Raw genomic sequence first — 19,221 nt, forward strand, 5'->3', positions numbered from 1 at the left:
AAGTGTTGAAAGTAAAAGAAAAACCTAATAAAAATGTATCACTTCATGAGTGGGGCACCTTTTGGATCCCAAATATATTTAGTGATTTTGTATTTATCTTTTCTCTGTGATTACTCAAAAATATGAAATAATTAAAATCAATGGTGTCCTGCATTATTGATCTTTTAGGGCTCTAATTACTAAATACTACATATTTCAGTTTTACTATAAAAAAACTAAGTTGTTTTTGACAGAAGAGCCATAAAACATTTTTTTTAATTTGTATTACTTTATATCAACTTGAAGTTGATATAGAGATTTACTGTAAGCGTTAAATAATTTAAAAAAAAATAATAATCTGACTTATTTTTAACATTTTAATGACTGAGACCCTAAAGGTAAAATAAATTAAAAAATCCATATATTTTGTTATGGTTTGAAAATGAAAAATATCAAAATGGCCCCCACATGCTTTAATTTTTCCGTGTGCGGCCCTCAGTGGAAAAAGTTTGGACACCCCTGTTATAGGGTAATGTTTAGTTACACCAAGTCATGAGCGTAACACTAAGCTTCATCACTTTGACTTGTAATATCACTAATTCTGGTGGTGTTCTATGCTTTTTTATTTTTGGAACATGTACTATACATATAATACAATAAAGTCCCATATAAAATTATGTTTCTAGCAATACTTTAATTTTGCCTTTGAAAGTAACACTCCAATTTCCATTAGTGGAGCTGTACACATGTTGTTGAGGAGTCTGTGATACTGTCTGTAGAGAGAATATCGGAAAAAACACATCCATTGTGACATTGATCAATACTATTTTGCGATGCATTCACTATTTTTAACATATTTATAAGCAAACATGCTGACAGTTAATGTCAACAGTGACGTCACCACCCGCTGACCAATGAGAGCAAGGGACGTTTAAAGGCCTAGAGGACATGCGCTGGCGCTCCACTTCCTGATTGAAGATGGCGGACGAGAATGAGACAGCACCGTTGCCGGGGAAAGAAGACGTAGAAGACCACGGACACTGCAGCGACTGTGAAAACGAAGAGCACCACCTGGGCGATGGGTAAGAAAGCTTGGCGGGCGTCGTGGCGCTGAGAGAATAATCACGGCGAAACGAGACAAAAGTAAAGGCGAGACATGCTGGCCAGGGCGAGCTTGTCGGGGGAGCTAGCCGACTCGGGGTGGATGTCCCGCCCACTTGCTGTAACCCCATTGGCTGGGGGAAGTATTTGCTTTAGTGTTCTGTGATGCAATTGGTCCAAAGCGGTCATTTGGGCGGGGTTGAAGCTCCGCGACGCCTAGCAAAGGCGTTGTAGGGCTGTTGGAAAGCCGAAAACAAAGCTATCAAAACTACACTTACTCTTTCAAATCCCACAGAACAATCACTTTGACTTTGTTGACACTTTAAGAAAACATACGCTTCCTGTGTATATTTTAGTGTGTCTAAACCAACTCAATCCTGATTGACATTTTGCTAATTAGCGTGCAAGCTAACATAGCTGTCAAAACCTCCCATTGTCTATGAGTAAACCCTCTTGAACAAAGTAGCCAAAATTACAACGAAACTAGTTGCTTTATGTGTATTTTCATTAAATAGGTGGTCTTGTTCAAACCGGGCCCTTGACGTTGTTTTCAATCCCCCTTTGAACACCGACTGTAGATCTTCCTTAAAAGGTCCAATTTCGGAACACAACTAGCAGTAAACGGCAACCGTTTGACTTCTCACATTAATATTCATGAAATGATAACATTACAAAGCAAATATTAAGGTGTGTCCAGCTACTGGAATATGCAAATTGGAGATTAAATTAAAAAGGGGAACTGCACTTTTTTTGGAATTCAGCCCATCATTCACAGTCCCAGTGTAAGACAAGAACACAATTGTTCCTCCTTAATGCATTCTAAATATACAAAAAACGCTAGCAAAAGTCATCTAACAATGAAGCCAATAAAGCGCTTGAAAAAAACCATCCAAAAGCCTCCATTGTTTTTTATACACGCTGTAAGTATAAATGTAATGTAGTAACAGGCGCATTCATAATAACATGTAACATTTAGGTATTATACCCATTCAAGCAAACAGCGCATCACAAAGTTCACTTTTTCCTACAACATTAACACTACTATTCATGGTACCCGTATTTTTCGGACTATAAATCGCAGTTTTTTTTCATAGTTTGGTCGGGGGTGCGATTTATACTCAGGAGCGACTTATGTGTGAAATTATTAACACATTACCGTAAAATATCAAATATTATTATTTAGCTCATTCACGTAAGAGACTAGACGTATATGATTTCATCGGATTTAGCGATCAGGAGTGACAGATTGTTTGGTAAACGTATAGCATGTTCTATATGTTATAGTTATTTGAATGACTCTTACCATAATATGTTACGTTAACATACCAGGCACGTTCTCAGTTGGTTATTTATGCGTCATATAACGTACACTTATTCAGCCTGTTGTTCACTATTCTTTATTTATTTTAAATTGCCTTTCAAATGTCTATTCTTGGTGTTGGGTTTTATCAAATAAATTTCCCCAAAAAATGCGACTTATATATGTTTTTTTCCTTCTTTATTATGCATTTTCGGCCGGTGCGACTTATACTCCAGAGCCACTTATACTCAGAAAAATACGGTAGACTTCATGAGAGCCACCGAAGACTACTTTGGGACAAATGAGAATGATCAGGAACCTTATATTTTTTTAGTCTGAATATAAGTAGGATGAGCTACAGTTTTAAAAGCTTTGTGCTAAACAAATGCAGCTTTAGTGAAACCCTAAGCATCACGTAGCAGTATTGCTAAGTGCTAAACAATCACTTACTGTACAATGTCTGCTCTCACTGGGATGTGTATATCTTCCTGTTTGGATTAAAAATGAATCATAACCCACCTAAGGAAAAAGGTGGCCGCAAACAAGCATTTTTTGTGTCTTTCTCACCATCTCCAGGTCTAAATTAAATGTCACGGTTTAATGGCCAGAACCTTCTACTACCCATGTGAGAGGCATGATTTATAATCTAAAATCAACTTTTAACAACTAAGATACATATATATATATATATCAATATAGCAGCATAAGCTAGTTAGTTCTCTGTGATCACTGTGTGGCCAAAATTAGTTCTTTAATGTTAGAGCTTATAATAACTAACCATAATACTTGGTAAACAATTTTTGGTTTGAATGTTTTTTAGAGGGCTTTATGGGCTGTATAGTGTTCCCCCATTAGCCACATTGTTAGCCACCCCTTGTACTTGCTGTATTTTACGACTTAAAATGCATTAAAAAAAATATATATGTCTTACATATGGATTGTGAATAATAGGCAAACATTTGAAAAAAAAAAAATACAGTTCCCTTTTGAATTAGGGCAGCATTTTTTGTATTGTGCTCCACTTCTTACCATGCAATGTTTTTTGGAATGTGTTGAGAAATCTTCTCTTGATAAGATTAAACTGGAAACCACGTCAATGTTTTTTTTGGGTTTTTTTTAAACCTGATCATGTGACGCTTTACCCAAGCGACCGACGAGCACAAAGAACACTTGTGGCCCTTTGCTGCTAAGTGGAAGCTTGTAGAACAAACTACAATGTTTTGTTGTCCATTGTCAAACACCCCCCACTTGTACATGCATCCATCCATACATGAGTCCACATGCATTGTAGACCCTCGGCAAAAAGGTCATGTGACACGCCATCTGGGCTGGTGTCACAAATGTGGGCCGGCCAGGACTCGCCCTTGGACAATAATGAGATTATGCTCTGTAAGGATAGAAGGATGGATGGGATCGTGGGTGAATAAGGAGGTTATGACACTAGCTGTGCGAGGACATGAGGTTAAAGTGATTTGAGATGCCAGCAAAGCATAAATATCTAAATAATCTATTTTTCTTGCAACCCCTGTAGTGGCTATTTGGCAGAAAACACCTGATCACTGGACGATATGAATTAAATTTGGTGCTCCGTCTTCTGAGACTTTTGAGAGTCAGTTGAATGTGTTTTTGTCTAATTTAGCCTAAAGTAAATAAGCTGCATTGTAATTGTCAATATCGTAATGTACTGTAAGGCAGGGATGTCCAAAGTGCGGACCTGGGGCCATTTGTTTTGATGACTCGCAACATATTGTCTAAAAAAAGCAACGGTAAAAATGTAACAAAAAAAGAGCAAAAATACATAATGTAATGAGAAAAAAGCTGTTTCTATCAACATCTAAAGGTGTTGAATAATTAAAAAATTAAAGAATGCAAAGGCCATTTTGATAGTTTTTAAATTTGTGAGAAAATGCCATAAACAGACTATAAATCAAAACTTAGTGTCTGTCTCTTTGTAGCTTCTTTTTTTCCGAAATAAGACGTAAATCTTAATAACACCCCTGCTGTCTTTGGGCCACACTCTGCCTCATTACACAAATAGTAAGGGTGTAACGGTAGGCCATATCCCGGTTTTAAGGTGATTGTTCCGTTCATTTACAGAAAGGGACAAAATGTACAGATTGGCTTTTGTGTAAACAGTTTAAAGATTTTTTGAAGGAAGCATTAACAACTGCAAACTGCTGCCTCGCCATTTCGTTCACTGTTATGCACACTTCCTGAGCTTGCGGAGGTGCATCAGAATGCCGAATGGACATTTTGATTGTCTCACTAAATTTGTGAATTGGAATGGCCCTGTGCTGAAAAATCAGTTACACACCGAACAAACACACCTGCAGATATGCATACATGAAATAAACCTTCATATTTAGTCAGCCTGGACTTGTAAAATATGCAGTAAAAATATGAAATCCCACTAGCACTGGAAAAAAGACAAAACAGATGTTTTTTTAAAAATCTTAATGTTTTGTGTATCAGTGACAGTGGTGCCAAGAAGAAGAAAAAGAAGCAGAAGAAGAAGAAGAAAAGCAGTGTCACAGAAGTCTCTGAAGATCCTATTGCAAAGGTATGACTGAAACATAAGTGCTTTTTTTTCCAGACTTAAAGAAAAAACTAAGTATATTTCCTTGAGCAAATATTTATCTTAAAACCGTTTTTATGCTGTTTATTAGTTAAAAACATACTACAAAATAGTTTTAGAGTATTGAACGGTTTGATTGCATGGCTTTTCTGCTATTTCTCCCAGGTGAATTCGCTGCCCGCTGACAAGCTGCAGGAGATCCAAACAGCCATCGAGCTCCTGTCCGTGTGCCAAGGTCCCGCCAAGACCATGGAGGAGGCCACCCGGAGGAGTTACCAGTTCTGGGACACGCAGCCGGTGCCAAAGCTGGGTAAGACCGCTGCATTCGTTTGGTCTCCCTGATGAGCCGCCATTCAAGTATTTTGTTGGGATTTTTTTCCCCTTCAGGCGAGACGGTGACATCGCACGGCTCCATTGAACCCGACAAGGACAACATTCGCGTGGAGCCCTACAGCCTCCCGCAGGGTTTCAGCTGGGACACCCTCGACTTGGGCAATGCCGCTGTGGTAAGAGGATGTGACATTACTTCGTTGTCACTGGAGAGGATCACTATTTTGCACAAAAAAAAGTTTTTCTCTTTGCTGTGTTAAGAGACACTGAAGTGCAAACTGTTCATCAAAAACCCAACATATTACACGGGGTATAAAAAAATATTACAAGTCATTAAATGTATTTAGCAAAAATCATTAAATACGATGTCCAGAGGCATTAAAAATGTAGTTGTCGGATTTGGCCGGCAATCAATACATCAATCAATCAAACAAACAAACGAGAACAGAAAATGTACATACCGTATTTTTCAGACTATAAGTCGCACTTTTTTTCATAGTTTGGCCGGGGGTGCGACTTATACTCCGGAGTGACTTATGTGTGAAATTATTAACACATTAACGTAAAATATCAAATATTATTTAGCTCATTCACGTAAGAGACTAGACGTATAAGATTTCATGGGATTTAGCGATTAGGAGTGACAGATGGTTTGGTAAACGTATAGCATGTTCTATATGTTATAGTTATTTGAATGACCCTTACCATAATATGTTACGTTAACATACCAGGCACGTTCTCAGTTGGTTATTTATGCCTCATATAACGTGCACTTATTCAGCCTGTTGTTCACTATTCTTTATTTATTTTAAATTGCCTTTCAAATGTCTATTCTTGGTGTTGGGTTTTATCAAATAAATTTCCCCCAAAAATGCGACTTATACTCCAGTGCGACTTATATATGTTTTTTTCCTTCTTTATTATGCATTTTCGGCCGGTGCGACTTATACTCCGGAGCAACTTATACTCCGAAAAATATGGTAATAACGTTGCGGTCAGCGATAAATTGCTATGTGTTTCTTTCTTTCGTCTATGGCTTTCAAACTGGACACGATCCAAAAGCGCTGCCTGCATAGCGGCCACTCCACTGGACGGCAAAATTAAGCGGCTCCGCAGGCCCAAATTTTGCCATTCTTTGGTCACATGTCATGGTAATAAGGAAGCTCAGATTGTTTGTTTATTTCAGTCGTCTCCAGTTCAACACACATGAGCTAATTTGGCTGACATTAGCTACTCTCGTGACGCAGACACCTCACATGACCTACGGTGGCCTAAGATGGACAACTAAGACAATTCTCACAGCAGACCACAACTCTTTATCCTCTGACATTCCCACAGTAAATGAATAATAGTTCCTTCAGCTGCCTGACACTTTATACATAACTTACTGTACCCATTTAAAAAAACAGAGGTGTAAAATACAATCTATTCAATATGTTTCATTAACCCAGCCTCTTTTTAGTGCATATAAAGGGCTTATTGGTATTTTCCAATATTATTCCATGACATGTCCTTTTCTAAAATGTTTAAATCAGTCATCCGTTTTCAAACACATGCATCATTTGCATTCCTTGTATGATGTTCATTTATTATTCCATAAAACATTTAACATTTGTTTTAAAAATTGTATCCTGATTTTTTATGTATCTTCCATTTGGTAGCTAATTATAAGTCATATTTTCAGAGGATATGCATTTTTACAGCATGTTTTAAAGAGATATATTTGGATGTTTATTTAGAGGGCTCAAGTGCAGTGCCTCCTTTAATAATTTTGATTGAAGGTACATTGTGATGATTGACAGGCGGAACCTTTAAATTTGCTATTGTCTATGGCCGGTAAACGAAGTCAGAACACCGGACACTTGAAATGCTACATCCTGTGAGCGTGCTTTGTTGTAGCGAAAGCGAGACAATGAATCCATGTCGGTGGAATGGGAAACCGCAAATTTCAGCAAAAGTGGCTGATTGGTTAACTTTTGAAATTTTGTGGTTAAAGCTCGCCAATTATAAACACAGAGAGGTGTTCTACAGAATGTGCCAAAAGACCTCTTAAATTTACTCAATGGACATCAATATGGTGAAATCGCACACGCTATTAGCTCATCACAAGTCGGCGATTAAAGGCAGGCAGCAGTTAACGGTTCATAATTTATTTGGCATGACCAACAAAGCCACTTCTGCTGAAGCCACCACAACTGTCAGCTGCTGCTACTACTACTTCAGAAAAGTAAATAGGTAAAAAAAAAATCCTCAGATAAATCAGTGTTTGCGGGTCAATTCTAATTCACTAGTAGCAACAGTCAATCATTCAAGAGTATTATTGTCAAAGGTTTCCAATTGTGTGTGTATACAGACAATTGGAATCTCTTGACTATATTTAGTAACCATATGTGGCAGGACATGGGCATTACACTCTCTTTTAAATTGCATCAAAAAGCATTAAATTAGATTTAAATTTTTTGATAATATCATCCAAGGGTTGTTTGAGATGGATGAGGGGCGACTTCTTAATCTATTAATTTTAAAGTCTTCATTAATTGGAAAGCATTGGTGTAATAATGACAATGGTAGCCACCAGGGGGCGTAGCTGCATTGTGTCAGATTGCAATGCTGTGATGTATTAAGCAAAATTCCTAAGTTTATTTGCTTTTCAATAGGAATGTGCAATATTTTTTCCCCAAGCCTATACAGACAACTTTTTTTGAAAGCTATTATGGCAGTGTCAGTGAATAGCAGTGTCACATGACTGAAACACATAATGAAATACATGATTTGTCTTTTCAACCAGCTCAAGGAGCTCTACACCCTCCTCAATGAGAACTACGTTGAAGATGATGACAACATGTTCCGCTTTGACTACTCACCTGACTTCCTTCTCTGGTAAATGTTTTCATGCTCAATGTTGAACACTGATTTTGATATTATTTTTAAGCTGTATTTCAGAAATACATCTGCTCTGACATATAATATTTGAACACAGTTAATGTCTGATGCAAATTATTTAATGGAGACACTATTTTCTTCTTTCTCAGGGCACTGCGGCCCCCTGGCTGGCTGCCTCAATGGCATTGTGGGGTGAGGGTGAACTCCAACCAGAAGCTTGTGGGCTTCATCAGTGCCATCCCCGCCAATATCCGCATCTATGACATGTACGTAGCTCTTGAATAACATTTTTCTACTGAAGCGGGATATTAAACTTTAAGTATTCTTATGAACTGATTATTAGTAGTCAGGGAGGCCGATATTCATTTGCATTAAAAGTTATTAAACATAAATAGTATACCTCAGTAAACCACTGGACAAGGCTTTAAGTTGTTTTTTAACATAATTTTTTAGGAAATGTCGGACCAGTATATAATGTTTTATGCAGTGCTAATATTGTGGTTAATTTAGCAGCATAAAAACATCTGGGGATTTCGCAAACACCTTTATCATGTGTGCATTTCATAATATAGAAAATTGGCACAAATAGGGGATTTTTCTATATCACAATAACTCGCCATCTACTCGATTTCATACTAGTGCATTGTAAGATTTTGTAATTAGGAACCCTGAAATATTGAGAACATTAAAATAAAATTCTCGACTACTTCTCGTTGCTTAGAGTGAGACATTTTTAAAGCTGGCGGACATCAGTTTTCCCTGGATGTTACAGAAAGTATGAGAATGTTTGAGTTGCTGCCTGCTCTTCTTTACTTTTACAATAAGTCTCCTATTCGTCAAGATATTTAAACATAGTTAGGATTTTTGGCAGTGATATATTTTCTGTCGTCCTTATCCGTCATCCATCTCTGTCGCGTTATTTAATTAAATTACAAAAAATGAAACTTGCCGTGCTCTTTTAATGAGCCCAGGCTGCGAGTGTTGCGGCAGGAGGCTTGTCGAGCGTCTCCATCGCTGCAGTAGCAAAAACCCACACAAAACGAGACATGGAATACGCCAGGAAAGAATAAAAACTGAATTTCCTAGCAAAAATTGGAAGATTTGACAGGTAAGCAAAGAAGACGTACTGTGGGCGAGCAGCACTGCAAGAAGGGGTTGGGAAGATTTCTCACAAGAACTCATATATATATATATATATATATATATATATATATATATATATATATATATATATATATATATATATATTAATTTTAAAGTCTTCATTAATTGGAAAGCATTGGTGTTATAATGACAATGGTAGCCACCAGGGGGCGTAGCTGCATTGTGTCAGATTGCAATGCTGTGATGTATTAAGCAAAATTCCTAAGTTTATTTGCTTTTCAATAGGAATGTGCAATATTTTTTCCCCAAGCCTATACAGACAACTTTTTTGGAAAGCTATTATGGCAGTGTCAGTGAATAGCAGTGTCACATGACTGAAACACATAATGAAATACATGATTTGTCTTTTCAACCATATATATATATATATATATATATATATATATATATATATATGCCTTGTCAGATATCAAAACATATTTGTAGAGAAATATTGACAATGAGAGAATATTTTATCCTTAAATTGGTTAAATAAATACAGAATTGGCCTCTATCAAAAAAAACTTTTTCATGCAGCGCAAAAGGGCTGGTGATTAAGCAGTGGTTATTACTATTTACTTCACAGAATATTTATTTTTTAATTACTAAATACTGCTATCTTATTTGTATATATTGTATCTTCTAAAGTAGTTCTGTTGTAGTTGTATTTTTTTTTTTTTTTTATGCGACCAAAACATTTTTTAAACACATCAAAAATGCCAAATATCGGTGCCGATAATCGGTTTGGCTAATAACTAATGAAAACCTACTAATCTAAAAAACAAACTTATGTGAGTTATAAAGAGTTAATTTGGTGTTTGTTTTTTAGAGAGAAAAAAATGGTAGAGATCAACTTCCTGTGCGTTCACAAGAAGCTTCGAGCTAAGCGAGTCGCTCCGGTACTGATTCGAGAGATCACGAGACGGGTCAATCTGCAGGGGATCTTCCAGGCGGTCTATACGGCCGGAGTGGTTCTGCCTAAACCTGTGGGCACGTGCAGGTGGGTCTCGCCAAGAAATGGACACGCTCAGTGAGAAAGGCGCCTTGTTGGAAACATGCAATGTTCTGTAAACGCGCAGGTACTGGCATCGCTCTCTGAACCCACGCAAACTGATCGAGGTGAAGTTTTCCCACCTGAGCAGGAACATGACGATGCAGCGCACCATGAAGTTGTACCGTCTACCTGATGTATGGTGGTCACTGCACATTTAACACTCACCAGCCGCTTCATTAGGTACTCCTTTTTTGTGCTTCACCACCGTCTTCTTTCTTCAGGCCCCAAAGACTTCGGGTCTGCGACCAATGACCAAGAAGGATGTGCCCGCCGTGCACCGCCTCCTCCGCGAGTATCTGAACCACTTCAACTTGGTGCCCGCCATGACTCAGGAGGAGGTGGCCCACTGGCTGCTGCCCCAGGAGAACATCATCGACACCTACCTGGTGGAGGTAAATACACGTCACTCCAGCCTGTAACGGGACAGGCGACATACTGTCGTCTCCAAAATTATGTTACAATTTTCAGGAAAATGTCAATCAAATGTCAATCAAGCTAATATGGTAATTACTATATATATATATATATATATATATATATATATATATATATATATATATATATCCCATGAAAACACTTTTGTCTCTTGAGTTTTTCACTCCCCCTGACAAAACAACACTTCCTCATTCTCCACCACACGGACGGTGTGTTTGTAAACAAGGGAAAAACTGACATCAAATCCAAACCACACGAACATAAAACATTAACACCAGCTGGTCGTTACAATATGTATTGATATACATAGCAAAACCGCACTACCGAAACCGAATTTAAACAAAATGCACGCCATTTTCTGCAGCGCTGTCTGCAATACAGCGTTTCCTACACATTCATTTTATATATATATATTTTTATATTTTATATATACACATTCATAATATATATATATATATATAGCACATAAGCTAGACATACGTAATAATAATTGAACAATATTGCCGTGTAAAACGGCACACTTGTTAACATAAACAAGTATCAAATAATTATAGTTGCATATTACTTGTACAAAGTCACCAATAATTATAGTTGCGTATTACTTGTACAAAGGCTCCAAGGCAGAAGCTTATTAGAAAGTCTCCAGTAACAAATGTGTCCGCATCATTTAATTCACTGAATGATAAATTCTAGGTGTCGCTACAAAACAATTGCCACTCCTCTTCAACTTAAAGACAGCACACATTTATTCCAAACAGTTAATAATAATTGGTGTTAGTCACACCTACCATTGTTCTCCGTTTGAATAAGTTCACTTGATCCAACCTTTTCTAACATTCCACACTACAAAATAATATATGTATGATTCCTGTCTATTGGATCAAATCAATATCATTATCGGCCAATAATCAAGGCTTCAATATCTGTATCGTATTTGAAGTGGAAAAAGTTGTATTGGGACACCCCTAATTGTTTATTTTTTATCATTTGATAATTCAGCTAATATAACCCTCAAAGTATTTCATGACATGGGAAAAATGGTAAAAGTTAACCGTTGTGATTTACTGGTTCATGCTCCTATCAACAAATTAACTGCAACAACTTCTTTTAATTGATCTCTTAGTCTGAATTGTAATTCCTTAAATAAAATAACTTTTGCATGATATGAACATTTATTGAGATGCAAATGTATTGATGGCATTATACTGGCATAAAAACCCAACCTATTTTAAAGTATCTTGTAGTCAAGGTTGTGTACTAAGATATATATATATATATATATATATATATATATATATATATATATATATATATATATATATATATATATATATATATATATATATATATAAATGTAGTTTTTTAGAACATAAGTGCTAATTGCAATTTTCTTGATAAACGCAAATTCTAATAAAATTGACCACAGAAGGTAAAGAAACGCACAGTCACAGTTTAAACACTGCTGTTTTAATCTCATGTTAATATTGTTGACTTTTAAAATAAATAAGTGGGTTTTTTTGTCTCATTTTTACAATTTTAATCTTAAAATATGTTGTTTTCTTGGCAGAATGATGGAAAAGTGACGGACATGCTGAGTTTCTACACGCTGCCCTCCACCATCATGAACCACCCTGTGCACCGCAGTCTAAAAGCCGCCTACTCCTTCTACAACGTGCACACCACCACCACGCTGCTGGACTTGATGTCAGACGCCCTCATCCTGGCCAAATCAGTGTGTGACCCCAGTATGTATAATCCTAGTCCTCTGTGTCAGGTGGCTAAACAGACCTCTTTCTGCCTTCCAGAAAGGCTTTGATGTCTTCAATGCACTGGACCTGATGGAAAACAAGACTTTCCTGGAGAAGCTGAAGTTCGGCATCGGCGATGGCAATCTACAGTATTACCTTTACAATTGGAAGTGTCCCAGCATGGGCTCAGAAAAGGTACACTGTAAAACCATGAATATTTCCTCCTCAACCCCGACATCAGGGGTGCCAAAACCTTTTCCACAGAGTGCCACAGGTGGACAAATCAAAGGATAGGGGGGCCATTTTGGTAGTTTTCACCTTAAAAACCGATACAATATATAGATTTTTTTCAAAGAACAAGAATATACAACTTTGGTAGAAATTTTGTGTGAATGCTGAAGAGCCAAAACCAAACTGAGATGCTATAGTAGCACGCTGGCTCGATAGCGCCAAGTAACAAAAAATGAGCAAAATAAGCTTAAAAAGCTTGCATGCTAACAGTACAATACTAACTATAGTATGCTTACCGTTAACATTAGTGAAATACCAAATTACATGATACTGAGGTGTAAAAATGCTAAAAGATTTAGCATGCTAAAATGCTAACTGTAATGTGCTTAAAGTACCAAAATATGTTATTCTAAGGTGTATACCTGAAAAATGTGTTTAAAATTTTAGCCTGATAACGTTAGCATGCACCAAGTACCAAAATATGACTGAGGAGTTTACCTACAAAATTAGATTTAATAAATAAATTTAAAAAAGCTAGCATACTAACGTAATCATTCGTCAATTACGATAATATTTGATCCTGATTGTGTACCTGTAAAATGATCAAATCAGCTAGGATGCTAATATTAAAACACTAACAAATGTGCTGCGGGCTGCTAAAAAATTAGCTACAGGCCATGCTTTGGACACCCGTGCTCTACATCTGGGGTCGCCAACCCGTCAATCCCGATCGACCAGTCGATTTTATGGGACCCTACCTGTCGATCCCGAAAATATTAGAAAAATAAAATATTACTCTGACATCGGTGACACCCCAACCAGGAGAGTGACCAACAGACCCGCCAACAGGCCCGCATTTTAACCCCTGAACGCACGCCTCGACTCTCTCTCTCTTCAGCCTCACATCCACACCCCGAGCATGGCTGCATGGCGCGCACTGCACCCGCTCGTCTCGCAAACGCACATGGCATGGGGTGCACAAAATTCATAGAGCTGCAATGATTACAATAAGGCTGACTGTTGTATTGCATCGGACATTTTCTAGCATCCAACATCAAACAACTTCCCTCAACCACGACCATCATCGCTCTCCTGCAACGGGAAGTAATAAGCCAAATACTAGAGTCTGTAAACATTGCTCCAAAGTACGGATTTGGTGTTGATTTATTGTGCATACAAAAGTAAACATTGACATGTGCAAAGGCAGTAATATATGATAGAACAAGGCGGCAGTTAAAGAAGGACTTCCCAGTTCATCCCCTCTTTATCACACAGGAGAAACCCGCCAGGTGTACAGCTGATTATACTGTTCTCGACGCTGACATAAGCTGACTCGCATCCCATATGTGACAATAGGATGAACAAATATACTACGGCACTAAGACTAAAGTGGCCATAAACAGTTAGCTTCTACAGCTGGGGTGCCCAAAGTGGCCCGTGACTCCTTTGTTATTGGCACTAGGCACATTACAAAAAACAAAACAAAAAAAAACGCAAAAATTGGGAAAACGGCAAGAAACATAATGACAAAAAACAAATTGTTGCCATCAGCCAATAATAACAATGTAAAGATTTGTCTTTAAAACAATATTAGCAAAAATAAATGAAACTTTTTTTCTTTTCTTTTTGAAGTATAAATATAGGGTTAGATCTTGTTTTGGTTTTTGGCTGAACCCAGGGATCTTTAGCTTAAAGTTTGGTGACCACTGTTCTACATTATACAGTTCTGTGTAGCAGATTACATTTGAATATTTTCTGTATAGACTGTATGTCCCCCTTAGTTGTCACATTGCACATGGCTTTATGCTGACCCCATAACTGACAGGTGCAACATAGGACCGTGACACCGGTTAGGGAAGGTGTGTCATAAATTTGCAATGCCACCAAACAGTTGTTTTGATGGGGACAGAGAGAAAACTGAAGACAACGACCATAACACCTTCTTTAGCTTGGTTTAAAGAGGAGGCAGAAGAAGGAAACGGAATAAAGAGCAAGTAAAATACATTAACTGTCACAACAATATATTAGACAGCGGTGAGTGACAAGCCTGGCGGCAGACAAATTAATCAAACCGATGAGCAATTTTTATAGGGTACAATTTATAATTGTACAAAAATATTGCACTTAGGGGGAAAACTACTGCAGGTAACATAAGGTAGGTGGTGTTATAGTTTTGGTTTAAAAATGTACCTTTTGAGTAAGGTGCAAACCGTGTCTAATGTCATTTTATTTATGTATTTTTTGTCATGTTTTTTCACTGATTGTACCTCAAGGATGAATTGACTTCCGCTTTATTATATAATATATTTTAAGCTACACTTTAAAATAATCAGTGAACTACCGTATTTTTCGGAGTATAATTCGCACCGCAGTATAAGTCGCACCTGCGAAAAGTGTATAATAAAGAAGGAAAAAACATAAGTCGCACTGGAGTATAAGTCGCATTTTTGGGGAAATTTAATTGATACAACCCAACACCAAGAATAAACATTTGAAAGGCAATTTAAAATAAAGAATAGTGAACAACAGGCTGAATAAGTGTATGTTATATGAGGCATAAATAGCCAACTGAGAACGTGCCTGGTATATTAACGTAACATATTATGGTAAGAGTCAACCAAATAACTATAACATATAGAACGTGCTATACTTTTCACCAAACAATCTGTCACTCCTAATCGCTAAATCCCATGAAATCTTATACGTCTAGTCTCTTACGTGAATGAGCTAAATAATATTATTTGATATTTTACGGTAATGTGTTAATAATTTCACACAAGTCGCTCTTGAGTATAAGTCGCACCCCCGGCCAAACTGTGAAAAAAACTGCGACTTATAGTCCGAAAAATACGGTATGTAGGATATTAAAATACTGTATTTTATTGTGATAACTTGAAGTTCTTGCCAGTATTCATCCCTTATGCCTGTATAAGTAAGTCTGGCTCGCATTGACGTCAGTGTGACCACACTTTAAAAAAAATACACAATGTGCAGTGCGATCCAAAAGCACTTGCGGATCTCACTTCCAACTACATGAACCTTTTTATTTGACGCTTAGACATTGTTTAACATCAGTGCCTGACATTGTAACAACATTTCTAGGTCAAAAAAGAGGAAAAGCGTAATGGGCCCCCTTTAAAACGTATACACAGAAAGAAAAGAATAACAAAATATCAGACTTAAACACGATTAGCTTAAGAGGGGAAAGACCGAAACAGAGAACCAAACAAATGACAACAGCAACAAGCTTAAAGTAGTACTAGGTTTAAGAGGGGACAGGCGGACACAAAAGAGAACACAATTTCTGAAGAAGACATGATCTGCTCATGATTGGATTAGGAAGGGAAAGACCAGAAAATGGATAACAAAAAGCAAACAAGACAATAAAATGTTGTCTGCTACTTTCTGGTTTTAGAGGGGACAGACGGGAAATGGAGGACAAAAAACAACAAGAATAAAAACAACGTTTGCTAGTACTTGGTTTAACAAAGGACAGGCAGACAGAAAAGAGAGCAAAACATCCAAAGACTCATGATCTGCAAGTGATTGGCTTAAGAGGGGAAATATGGGAAATGGAGAAGTAGTAGTAAACAAGACAATATAACATTGTCTATTGTCCGGTTTAAATGGGAAAGGACTAGAAACCAAGATCAAAAAGCAAACAAGACAACAATAAGACATTGTTTGCAAGTTTCTGGTGTAAGAGGGCACAGGCAGGCAGAAAAGAAAACACAAATATCTAGACGACGACGACATGGTCCGCCAGTGATTGGGGAAACCGAACAAATAGCAAACAAGACAACACTATGGTCTGTTAGTTTCTTGTTTAAGGGGGGACATGCAAAGAGAAAATCAAAACAATACCATGGAGACTACATGATCTGCTAGTGATTGGCTTACAAGGGAAAGGATGGCAAAACAAATAGCAAACAAGACAACACTATGGTCTGTTAGTTTCTTGTTTAAGAGGGGACATGCAAAGAGAAAATTAAAACAATACAATGGAGACTACATGATCTGCTAGTGATTGGCTTACAAGGGAAAGGATGGCAAAACAAATAGCAAACAAGAAAACACTATGGTCTGTTAGTTTCTTGTTTAAGAGGGGACATGCAAAGAGAAAATTAAAACAATACAATGGAGAATACATGATCTGCTAGTGATTGGCTTGCAAGGGAAAGAAAGGATGGCAAAACAAATAGCAAACAAGACTACATCAAAACATTGTCTGCTAGTGTCTTGTTTAAGAGGGGACAGGTAGACAGGAAGGAACAAATATCACAAGACACACAACATGATCTGCTGATTGGCTTAATAGTAGAAAGATGGGGAAAAAAACATGTTTTTACTTGCACATTCACTGGGAACGCAGTTCCTTTTTTTTAACAGTGGGGTGGTGTTTGGTCTGATGAAGATGTAGCTACGTTATGGTGCATAACTTGGCAGGATTCACTCCTTCCACTCTAGCAAGCCAAAGTGCGTTGTAGTCCGCTTACGCTGGGGCCACTTGGTCCAGTTTGTGTATTAAATACTTTGCATTGTTGACTGCCACCACCTGGAGGACTGGAATGGAAGAGCAGGGCCAGAAAGACATGTTTAGGATGGAGCAAATGGCAACATTGTGTAATCCCTGTTTATTCCATACTTGCCAACCCTCCCGTTTTTAGCGGGAGAATCCCGATATTCAGCGCCTCTCCCGGCAGAGATTTTCTCCCGACAAACTCCCGGTATTCAGCCGGAGCTGGAGGCCACGCCCCCTCCAGCTCAATGCGGACCTGAGACTGAGTGGGGACAGCCTGTTCTCACGTCCGCTTTCCCAAAGACGTCATAACATCTAGGGCTTTTATAGAGTGCACAACTGCGCACACAACAAGGAGACGAAGCAGAAGAACGAGGAAATTACAGACATGGCGGCCGAAATGATATACTCATCATGAATGGAGAAGTTAAACAGGACAATACTGCCATCTAATGGCTAGCCACTGGAACACTGAAATTCAAGTATTTTTTTTTTCTTCTATGTAAATAAAATGAAATTAAAAAAAAAATATATATATATATAGCTAGAATTCACTGAAAGTCAAGTATTTCATACATACATATATATATATATATATATATATATATATATATATATATATATATATATGTATGATATATATATATATATATATATATATATATATATATATATATATATATATATATATGTATGATATATATATATATATATATATATATATATATATATATATATATATATATATATATGATATATATATATATATGAAATACTCGAGTTGGTGAATTCTAGCTGTAAATAACCACGCCCCCCTCCGAGGTCACAAGGTTGGCAAGTATGGTTTATTCCGATGTTTTTGCCCCCCAGGTCGGACTGGTCTTGCAGTGACGACCCAATGAGGACGGAGCATTAGCGACAGATCACGCGGCCGCACCATCGCACCCGCCACCTGACTGATAGAGTGAAGAGCTCCGGGAGAAGCTTACCGCCCATTTTTACTTCTTTTTTGTTTTCTTTTTATCTTTTGAACTTTAACCTGCACTATCGCTGCCAGGCAGGGAGCTCTGGGGGAAGGGGGTTGGGGGGTGTCAGCTGTCCTCCCTTCTTCACACGGACCTTAAAGCCATCGTGGTTACATCAACACAAACACGCGTACTTTCCCCCTGTGAGCTATCCTGATTGTACCAAAACACACAAGAGCAGTTTGCAAGTGTGACTGCATGCCAAACTCTCACTGTCAGCAACCGGCAAAACATGGGAAAAAAAGCATGTAAATAACTCAACTTGACTGCAAACTTCTACCCTAACACACGAGAGACCTGCTGTTTTTACTTTGGAGTGCTATTTGCAATTGAGGTTCATTTTTGTCATGAAGTTTTAGAGATGAAAAATAGCAGAAGACGATAAGATAAACCTTTATTCGTGTGACCACTGAGCAGGAAACTCGCAGATAAGGGCTTTTCTCATTCTATCATTAGGTCTTTTTTTTTATTTTTTATTTTCCCATCAAAGCGTTTGTTCTAACACTGCTTGGAGAGACTGGATAGTCAGCAGAACCACGGCGGGTCCAGCTCAGAGGTTCTCTGACGCAGGGATCTGATATACTGTATCGTGATATGATTGCAACGTCGTCGCTGGCTTAGACCTTTGGTACCAATAAATCTGCTGGACAAAATGTCTTTTGCTGTAAGACTTTTTACATCGAGTCAATAACCAGTCGTAATACAAAGCAAGCAATATTATACCGCTGTTCTTTATTTGCTGCGATGTTACGTTTTTCCAGCGATGTCGCGTGTGGAATGAATACCTAACTAGAAGTTTTGCGGCATAAATAAAAGTTTGTTGCGACATTGTGCAAATAGGAAGCAGAGTGGGGGAGGTCAAGTCTCTCGTGTCAAATGTGGGGTTTTTGCAATCGTT

General features: G+C 37.7%; 1 protein-coding gene across 1 annotated transcript; it reads left to right on the forward strand.

Annotated features, from left to right (window-relative positions):
- The first annotated feature begins 923 nt into the window (after nucleotides 1-923).
- On the forward strand, nucleotides 924-18,980 carry nmt1a (N-myristoyltransferase 1a). Its single transcript, XM_062050135.1, has 12 exons — nucleotides 924-1,061; nucleotides 4,853-4,940; nucleotides 5,121-5,265; nucleotides 5,343-5,461; nucleotides 8,074-8,165; nucleotides 8,318-8,434; nucleotides 10,141-10,311; nucleotides 10,391-10,499; nucleotides 10,587-10,757; nucleotides 12,368-12,532; nucleotides 12,606-12,743; nucleotides 18,169-18,980. The coding sequence occupies exons 1-12, from the start codon at nucleotides 958-960 to the stop codon at nucleotides 18,187-18,189; spliced, it is 1,440 nt and encodes a 479-aa protein (XP_061906119.1). The 5' UTR covers nucleotides 924-957; the 3' UTR covers nucleotides 18,190-18,980.
- Nucleotides 18,981-19,221: the final 241 nt, after the last annotated feature.

Source organism: Entelurus aequoreus, linkage group LG06 (assembly GCF_033978785.1).
Source record: "Entelurus aequoreus isolate RoL-2023_Sb linkage group LG06, RoL_Eaeq_v1.1, whole genome shotgun sequence".
NCBI classification, from domain to species: domain Eukaryota; kingdom Metazoa; phylum Chordata; class Actinopteri; order Syngnathiformes; family Syngnathidae; genus Entelurus; species Entelurus aequoreus.

What these genes read in the sequence shown, in the direction of transcription:
- nmt1a (XM_062050135.1), top strand. Translation starts at nt 958, where the DNA reads ATGGCGGACGAGAATGAGACAGCACCGTTGCCGGGGAAAGAAGACGTA. An exon ending in AATATCCGCATCTATGACAT is followed by an intron (nt 8,435 to 10,140) that starts GTACGTAGCTCT and finishes TTTGTTTTTTAG; the next exon opens with AGAGAAAAAAATGGTAGAGA. An exon ending in CCCTCATCCTGGCCAAATCA is followed by an intron (nt 12,533 to 12,605) that starts GTGTGTGACCCC and finishes TCTGCCTTCCAG; the next exon opens with AAAGGCTTTGATGTCTTCAA.